The following is a 9769-nucleotide window of genomic DNA, read 5'->3' on the forward strand; positions in this document are numbered from 1 at the left end:
TGGTTTAACAGACGACAATGCTGCAGAGCTCTGATTGTTTGTGTCTCTGCATGAACATCTGATTTTATTTACAGAAACATTAGAGGTCAAAATATCTTAAACATTGGGTCTTTTATCGTATTTATGACTGGAAACAAGTTGCTTACACAAGAAATATGTTTTGTTCTGATTTAAGAGAAGAATGTTAAACTTTAAATGACAAACACCATCTGCTGGTGACAAAGTAGCATTACAGCATTTTAATGTAATGTAACACGTGACTGAGGAAAAAGAAAGTAAAAGTAGATTTTGACATTGTTGATCAGATCTAAGACGCCATTAAAGAGAAAAGAACTCTGCTGAAAGGAAGACATTTAGAGACAATAATTTGGTGAGTTTTGTTTTTTCGAAATTTAACTCACAAATGGCTGAGAAGACTGGACTTTTGGAAAGTTACCTAAGTTGCCATGTGTGTTCAGAGACTTTCAGAGATCCTGTGTCTCTGTGCTGCAACCACAGCTTCTGTTCAAGCTGCCTGCAACAATTCTGGGAACAAGCTAAAAACAAAAATTGTCCCATTTGTAAAAGAAAATCTTCAAAGGATCATCCAATGGTTAACTTTCCACTGAAGCAACTGGCAGATTCCTTTGCTGGGGGACTGAAAGTTGAATCATCTGAGACAGAAAAGGGAGAAGAGAGGAAACTAATGGTGTGTGATAAACATCAAGAAGAACCTAGATTGTTCTGTAAGGATGAAGAAAGAACTGTTTGTCCTGTCTGTGAGTTTTCTCTCCACCAGAGTCACAAAGTGGTTCCTATAGAACAAGCAGTCAGTGACCTGAAGCAGCAGCTGAAATCTGACTTAAAGTTTCTACAGGACAAGAGGAACAAATACAAACAAGTGGAGAAAACATACAATGAAATGATTCAACACTCCAAGAAGCAGCTGTTGTCCACAGAGAAGCAGATCAGAGCAGAGTTCAACAAGCTCCACCAGTTCCTGAAAGAGGAAGAGGAGTCCAGACTGGCAGCTCTCAGGGAGGAAGAGGAGCAGAAGGGGAAGACTATCAGCTCAGAGATGAAGAAGATTCAGGAGCAGATCTCCTCTCTGTCAGTCAGTATCTGTGCTGTTGAAGAAGACCTGCAGAAACACAACGTGCCATTCCTCAGCAGTTATAAACCCACTCAGACCAGAGCCAGAGTCCAGTGCTCACTGTCAGATCCACAGCTGCTCTCAGGAGCACTGATAGATGTGGCCAAACACCTGGGCAACCTGTCCTTCAGAGTCTGGGACAAGATGAAGGACAAGGTCCACTTCAGTCCTGTCGTCCTGGACCCAAACACTGCAAGCAGATGGCTCTGTCTGTCTGATGATCTGACCAGTGTGAGACGTGGTGACACAAAGCAGCAGCTCCCTGATAATCCAGAGAGATGCACTAATTATTCTAATGTTCTGGGCTCTGAGGGCTTCAGCTCAGGAAAACACAGCTGGGAGGTGGAGGTGGGAAACTATCCTGTCTGGAATGTGGGTTTGGCTAAAGAATCAGTTGATAAAAAGGGAAAAGTAAATACTTCAGCAAAACATGGATTCTGGTGTTTATGGCATGATGATGGAAAATACACTAATGGAGTTGGTGAAACTGTCACAGTGAAAAAGAGTCTCCAGAGGATCAGAGTCCAGCTGGACTATGACAGAGGGGAGGTGTCCTTCTATGACCCTGAAGACATGAGTCTAATCTACACTTACAGAGACACTTTCACTGAGAAACTCTTCCCATATTTCAGTGTTGGAAAAGCTGCTGATGCCAAAACCACTAATATTAAAATGTGTCAAACTCAGATTTTTCTGTCATGTTCAGAAATGTGAAATAACTGCTTCAACTTTTGCGTTTAATATTTTTTAAATCATGAACTTTCATGAACTTTATAATAATCCACTGCGCTACAGTGTTTTAATCTGGGCCCATTGATGTCTAGTCTAAATTCTCAAGCCTTTCACTGTTGAATCTGTTGATTTATTGCAAATGTATGAGATTTGTTATTCCAGTGTTTTTAGTGCATAAATGGTCAGTGACATTAATGGTGGCTGTCCGTATTGAGTTGGTGGTTAACATGAGGATAACAACAAACACTAAATCAACTAAACCTTTATGAAATGTGGATCAGATGGATGCAGCCTGAGCTTCAGTGTTCATTATTTCTTAAAAGAAGTTCTCCTCTCTTCCTCTGGTTGTGAGCACAGGTCTACAGATCACCAGTGTTGAACCAACTGTAACAGATTGTGTATAAATATTGTTAAATGTTAAGTGAATTACTTGGATTAGTTTTTATTCATCATGGGCTGTGCTCAGGTTTTACTGTGCTGGTTTTGGTGTCAGATCAGCTGGAGCAGCTCCTCCTTTCTCATCTCAACATGTGCTGCAGTGACTTTTCTACTCAATTACAAATGATTTATTTAAAAAAATATTCTGCAGTTATTTTCGTTATAGTTTAATATTAGAATTCAATTAAAAGCGTCTCTCTCTTCTCCTGAAGTGATCACGGTTCACATGTCGGCCTCTAAATGTGCAGGTCTGATCTGAATGATGTAAAACTTGCAGTAATCAATCAATGGTGATTATGTCTCTTTTCTGCCTCTCTGCTCTTACAAAAAGTTGTTTTTTAACAGCTGATCTAGCAAATCTACACACCGTGAAAAATATCTATTTCCCACCTTAAAAGCACTAAGTTTATTAGTTTATCGAATCTGAGTCTATAAATTTGACTCGACATATGGGTCTGGGTCCATCCCAGGGTCTGGGTCTTTGAGGCTCAAAGATGTTTCATTTTCATCCCAGGACTGACTCTGTGTGAAGTTTTCATGTGGATCTCTCTGGTGTCAGCTGTTGGCTAAACTACAACAACCACATCCCACTGCTGTCAATGAACTCATCATTATCAGACTATTTAGATTTTACTTTCTTTGAACGGTGATTATGCTGAAGGATTTTATCACGGTGTGTAGATTTGTTAGATCAGCTTTTAAAAAAACAACTTTTTGTTGTTTGAATAAAAGTGAAACCAACACAAAGTGGACTTTTCGAGTCTAAGATTTAAAAATTCACAGTTTCTTTGCTTCTTTTGTCACTGCGCTGTTTCCTCCATCAATCTGTCAGCTGGGATTTCTTTATTCTTATTATAATAATATCCTCACAGGCTACTGTGTGTCCAACATGCAGGTCAGTGCTGTTTAGAACAGTTTGTACAGAAAGAGCTCTGCTTAATAAACTGGTTCCACTGGTCAAAGTGTGTCTCTGAAAACAGGGACAACTCTGTCCTTTATGGTGGGAAAAAGACAAATACACAAACTAATGTGACTGTGATTCCACTCAGTGTCTTAAAATCTGTCTTCAAGGACAAAAACTTTTGACTCTCTGTCCTCCTGTTTCTGTAACCACACAGTCACATTATTCATCTGTTACTAGCAGTAAAACTATCTAAGGCACATTTGTCTCTTTTCTCATAACATCTTGTTTAGGATGAATATAATGAGAGTAAAACAGAGCTCAATCAATTCACATTATCAAATGAATTTCGTCTTTGTCCCTCTTTTTTTTTTTTCATGGGTCGGAGAATATTTCCTGACTCCACCCAGTCTCATCCAGCTGAACTAACTTCAGCCTGATGAAGATTAAAAACATCAGCATGTTACAGTGATTCCCAGGTAAAACCATTTTTTACTTGGGAATTAAAACTGATGGATATGATTTAAAGTGAACATCGTTAGATTGATGTTCCTGTTTTTCTTTTATGGGACGAGACTTTGAAAGAAAAAACACAGGAAAGTTCACTTAGTGAGTCTCCTGTATAAAACACTGAAATAACTCTGAACAAAAATTTTCTGTGCAATCGCTTGTTAAAGTCTGATTAACTGCAACATATTTACTTCTTTGAAACTTTATGTTTGGGAAAAGTTTGCTGTTCTCTTGACACTTAGATAATACTGGATATATCTTCTACCCCAGTACCTTGTTGGTGTACAAATACAGTAATACTGGTACGGTACGTTGAGGTAGGACTATGATGTGCGCATGCACAGGGGAGCTGTAAGCTGAGCGCCACCTACAGATCATATACTGTCATCACATTTCATCCCGCAGGACAAGAGACGAGCAATCACAGTAAGACTGTTTCATGTGCGTTTTAAAAGTTATAAAGAGAAAGAAAATACCACTGCACAGTAATTAGCAATACAAGTCTAACAAAATTCTTTTAAGGCAATTCTGTGAAATGACATTAACAAAAATGGGCTGGGTGAAAACGAAAAATGTGGGGTCACGGTAACTGTGACCTTTGATGTTTGAGCCCCAAAATCGAATTACCTCATCCTTGAGCCTAAGTAGAGTTTTTGTGACATATTTGAAGTTCCCTCAGGCATTCATAAACATATTGTGTTCATGAGAATGGGAAAGACTGAAGAGCCTAAAAACATAATGATGACTGCTACAGATGTCACCAGCGTGGAGGAATAAAAACAGTATGAAACACAATCACACATGGAGCTAGAATCAGAGGTGTTGAGTAAAACAATTGTTTTAATAAATTAAAATACACCAATAAACAATAAAACTAAATTGACGCATAGTTACTTTTTCTTTAAGTTCTGCGTCTTTTTTATGTTTGTTCCAAGCAAGAGGAGCAGCAGACCTAAATGCCTTTTTACCAAAATCAACCCGAGACTTTGGGAGGTTAAACAGGAAAAAACATTGAGATCTGACAAAATACTGCAAAGCAGATTCACAAAGACCCAGAAAATGTAGGAAGGTCCTGTAAACAAAAGTCTGCTAATGTGTTGACCCACTCATATAAGAGACGTCCTTCCAACCAGAGAACAGTTTATGATGCTGAGCTCTGCAGAGCCCAGTGATAAATGTCATAGAAGTCTTAATTCCTTTTTTTTTCCTGGAAAAAAAGGTGCCTACTACACACAGAAGAGGACACTAATAGTTGTGTCATCAAACATAAGATTTAGTTTGTAAGATTTCTGGGTCCTGAGTTTCTTCAGTTTTTATGTTTTAATTTCATCGTTTAACACTTTAGTCTCAGTCAGTGATTTCTTGTCAGTGATTCCAAAAACATCTTCCTGTTTATAGTAAAAAAACTAGTTTTAAACGTCTGTTTCTGTTTTTATGATCAATTTTGTTGTACGTGTTTAGTTAAAATGTATTAATGGGGGTAACTCCCTCTCCTTTTGAATTAATATGAACAAAGTATTTGCTCATATGTTTTGTAATGTCCTTACAATGTTTTTCTTCTGCTAATGTGCTTAGTTTAAATCTTTGATTTGTTTTGTGGCTTTAACTTTTATAACTTCCTGTAAGACACAGTCGTCATATCATCAGCGGGCATGAAATCTTATTCCACTGCTATGCTGATGACAAACAATTATACATTAAGGTCACCTCATCCCTTCTGCCGCTGTCACATGACTCTTATCCAATACAGCTCCAATAAATACAGTGCTGCCAGGATGCTGTTGAGAGTGCAGAACGCTATAACCCTCATCCTCCGCGCACTACACTGGCTCCCTGTTCACCTCTGTATAGAGTACAAACTCTTCCTCACACCAATATCTGTCTGTATGGTGATGCCCCCAAATACCTCAAAGAACTATTTAACTCTGCAGTGCATCTCTAAAACCCAGTCAGGCCAAATGCAATGTCTTCGCCCACCCAGGACAAATCTTAAAACAATGGGGGACATGGCAATTGAGGCTGCTGCTCCCCATTTGAGGAACGCTCTGCCAGTCCACCTGAGGGCTCCACAGATGGTGGATGCATTTAAAAAGGGAATGATAACCTTACTATCTGGGAAAGCATATTTTAGCTTGTTTTCTTAAATGTTTTTAGATCATAACATGGTATTATACATTTTCTTATTGTCACTGTAGATAATTTTACACGTTTCTTTACACTTGCATCTTCTTTGTAGCGCTTTGAGATTTGCTTCACATGTAAACTACATTACAAATAAAATTTATTATTATTATTATTATTAGTCTCAGCATTTTTATATCATTAAAGCCACAGTAATCAGAGATGTGTTTTATTTATTTAATCATGAATGTCTGAACTTTGACCTTTTAACATTTGTTGTATAATGATTGTGTATAATGACAACAGTGTAGAAGCTTACAAACCAACATGCAACAACAATTTCTAATAAGCAGTCGTCATCAATCATTAGAATCCTAGAAAATGTTGTCTCTTAAATAAGATAATGACAAAGTTTAGTAGAAGTTTCAAACCAGCAGAAATAAAGTGCCACCTGCTGTAAATCTCCTTCATGTCATGTGACTGACTTGATTCTGTCATTTAATAGATTCAAGAGAATTAAAAGAAAATTATTTTGCTCATTTATTATTCAGGAATCTTTTTTAGCTTCTTCCTAAACCAGTTTCTGTTTTACTTGGGTTGTAGTATGATCCCTGCTCACCTGCCTTTTTTAGAAAGTTATATATCAATTAAAAACAATAGTTGTTTCATAATTTGTACTTGATATGCTTAACTAACTGATAGTTGCAGAGGCTTGTATAACCTACAAGGTATTACTTGAACTAAGGGATAACATCCTATTAACACAACTTTTCCCCTTTTCACACTACAACACCAGCCACGATACCACTTTAAGTACTAAGAAACCACTTTATTTTAATAAGTTCAGTTCATTCCAGTACAACACTGCTTCACCTTTCAATACACTTATATTTTAAGACTAATGATCTGACAAATCAGATGTTTCCTCCAGTGTCCTGCTGTGAAAAGAAAGCATTCCTCTATGCACATGTAGGTCATAAACCTCCCTGTATGTAATGGGACCTCAATCCTTCCTGGGTCCAGAAATGTTTTTCCCCTGACTTGAGATGGATAAAATAAAACATTACACAGTAAATGGAAAACTATACATTTTTCTGCATATGGATTTTATCTGTACTATATTTAATCCAACTAGATGAGGTAAAAATGCATGAATCATGCAGATATGAAACGAGAACCTCTTACAGTGGCTGAAAAATATATAAATATTGTGTAACAGGTTTAATAAACTACAGTCCCACAGGCAAGGGCCCGTGTCCTTTCTTGGGCATCTGAATATTTTTTTCTGAGAACCCAATTTTTTTTTTTATATCTTTTGTGCTTCTAGTCTTTTATTGAGTCTGGTAAACATTTGCTTGTAAGAGGATTTCCATTAAGAATAACATTTAACTCTAACTGACATCCTGATTACACCATCTGCTGGCGACAAAAAAACAACACAATTTATACATAACATGACTGAAGTAAAAGAAAGTAAAAGTACATTTTGACATTGTTGAACAATAGTAAGACACCATTAAAGAGTGCGTGATCTCTGCTGAAAAACACACATTTGGAGGATTCTGATCAAGTAGAAGGCAAAAACTTTGGTGAGTCCTTTTTATTTAAGAAGAACTAAGAAAATGGCGGAGAAGATTGCACTTCTAGAAAATTACCTGAGCTGCCACGTGTGTTCAGAGACTTTCAGAGATCCTGTGTCTCTGAGCTGTAACCACAGCTTCTGTTCAAGCTGCCTGCAACAATTCTGGAAACAAACTAAAAGCAAAAACTGTCCAATTTGTAAAATTAAATCTTCAAAGGATCATCCATCCATAAACCTTTCTCTGAAAGAACTGGCTGACTCCTTTGCTAAGAGGCAGAATAATCGTTCATCTGAGGATGAGGAAGAGAAGAAGGAGGAAGTTTTGTGTGATAAACATCCAGAAGTTCCTTATTTGTTCTGTAAGAATGAACAGAGAGCTGTTTGTCCTGTCTGTGAGTTTTCTCTCCACCCGACTCACAAAGTGGTTCCTATAGAACAAGCAGTCAGTGACCTGAAGGAGCAGCTGAAATCTGACTTAAAGTCTCTACAGGACAAGAGAGACAAATACAAACAAGTGGAGAAAACATACAATGAAATGATTGAATACTCCAAGAAGCAGCTGTTGTCCACAGAGAAGCAGATCAGAGCAGAGTTCAACAAGCTCCACCAGTTCCTGAAAGAGGAAGAGGAGTCCAGACTGGCAGCTCTGAGGGAGGAAGAGGAGCAGAAGGGGAAGACTATCAGCTCAGAGATGAAGAAGATTCAGGAGCAAATCTCCTCTTTGTCAGTCAGTATCTGTGCTGTTGAAGAAGACCTGCAGAAACACAACGTGCCATTCCTCAGCAGTTATAAACCCACTCAGACCAGAGCCAGAGTCCAGTGCTCACTGTCAGATCCACAGCTGCTCTCAGGAGCACTGATAGATGTGGCCAAACACCTGGGCAACCTGTCCTTCAGAGTCTGGGACAAGATGAAGGACAAGGTGCACTTCAGTCCTGTCATCCTGGACCCAAACACTGCAGACCCCTGGCTCTGTCTGTCTGATGATCTGACCAGTGTGAGACATGGAAAAACAAAGCAGCATCTCCCTGATAATCCAGAGAGAAACACTAAATATACCACTGTTCTGGGCTCTGAGGGCTTCAGCTCAGGGAAACACAGCTGGCAGGTGGAGGTGGGAGACCATCCTGTTTGGAATGTGGGTTTGGTTAAAGAGTCAGTTGAAAGAAAAGGAGAGTGTTATGCTTCACCAAAATACGGAATTTGGTGTTTATTGCATCGTGATGGAAAATGCATTAATGGAGGTGGTAAAACTGTAACAGTCAAGAAGAGTCTCCAGAGGATCAGAGTCCAGCTGGACTATGAAAGAGGGGAGATGTCCTTCTATGACCCTGAAGACATGAGTCTCATCTACACTTACAAAGACACTTTCACTGAGAAACTCTTCCCATATTTAAATGTTTGTTCAGCTGTTGATGGTAAAACCACTGATATTAAAATCTGTCAAACTAAGATTTTTCTGTCATGTTCAGACATGTGAGACAAATGTCACAATTTTCACCATCAAAGTGTTTGAATAACACTATATTAATCACACTTCACACTCAAACAGTTTGTGTTCTTTCTGTAAAACATATTGTATCCATAGTTTTTACTTAGTCTCTCTCTGTGAAGTACTCTTAATAAATCAAGCTGGTCTTTATGTTTAAATTGAAAACAAAAAGACAGTTATTACTAAATTACTAAATATTCTGTAACCTTCATTATCTGTGGATTACAAAAATAAAGTGATTGAAATAAAATGTTAACTTTTAGTTTTGTATAAAAAACTAATGCAACAACAAGTGGGCACAAGCAGGTGTCTTCTTGTGCCAGTCCCAAGTCTGGATTAATGCAGAGGGTTGTGTCAGGAAGGGCATCCGACGTAAAACACATGCCAAACTAAAAATGTGAATTATGACAATGACTTCCATACCGAATCTGACTTCCATACCAGATTGGTTGCGGCCCCGGTTAACAACGATCGCCACTGGTGCTGTTGACCCACAGGGTGCCGGTGGAAATTGCTACCGTTGGTTGAAGAAGGAGAGGAGGAAGGTGAGTTTGTAGGCAGAGAGAGAAGAGGAATGTCAAGTGTGTAGGACTGACACTAGGGACTTATGAATGTTGGGACTATGACAGGGAAGGCTAGAGACTTGGTTGACATGATGCAGAGAAGGAAGGTGGATATACTGTGTGTCCAGGAGACCAGGTGGAAAGGTAGCAAAGCTAGAAGCTTAGGAGCAGGGTTCAAGTTGTTCTACCATGGGTCAGATAGGAAGAGAAATGGAGTAGGAGTTATCCTGAAAGAGGAGTTTGTGAGGAACCTTCTAGAGGTGAAGAGAGTATCAGACAGGGTGATGAGTCTGAAGCT

General features: G+C 38.6%; 2 protein-coding genes across 2 annotated transcripts; both read left to right on the forward strand.

Annotated features, from left to right (window-relative positions):
* Nucleotides 1-265: 265 nt before the first annotated feature.
* On the forward strand, nt 266-5363 carry LOC137136733 (zinc-binding protein A33-like). The gene has a single exon (XM_067522400.1). It carries the CDS (start codon nt 404-406, stop codon nt 1844-1846), a length of 1443 nt encoding a protein of 480 aa, XP_067378501.1. The 5' UTR covers nt 266-403; the 3' UTR covers nt 1847-5363.
* Nucleotides 5364-7325: 1962 nt separating this feature from the next.
* On the forward strand, nt 7326-9123 carry LOC137136250 (zinc-binding protein A33-like). The gene has a single exon (XM_067521440.1). It carries the CDS (start codon nt 7457-7459, stop codon nt 8894-8896), a length of 1440 nt encoding a protein of 479 aa, XP_067377541.1. The 5' UTR covers nt 7326-7456; the 3' UTR covers nt 8897-9123.
* The last annotated feature ends 646 nt before the right edge of the window (nt 9124-9769 follow it).

This window comes from Channa argus, chromosome 11 (genome assembly GCF_033026475.1).
Source record: "Channa argus isolate prfri chromosome 11, Channa argus male v1.0, whole genome shotgun sequence".
In the NCBI taxonomy this organism is placed as follows: Eukaryota; Metazoa; Chordata; class Actinopteri; order Anabantiformes; family Channidae; genus Channa; species Channa argus.

What these genes read in the sequence shown, in the direction of transcription:
- LOC137136250 (XM_067521440.1), top strand. Translation starts at nt 7,457, where the DNA reads ATGGCGGAGAAGATTGCACTTCTAGAAAATTACCTGAGCTGCCACGTG.
- LOC137136733 (XM_067522400.1), top strand. Translation starts at nt 404, where the DNA reads ATGGCTGAGAAGACTGGACTTTTGGAAAGTTACCTAAGTTGCCATGTG.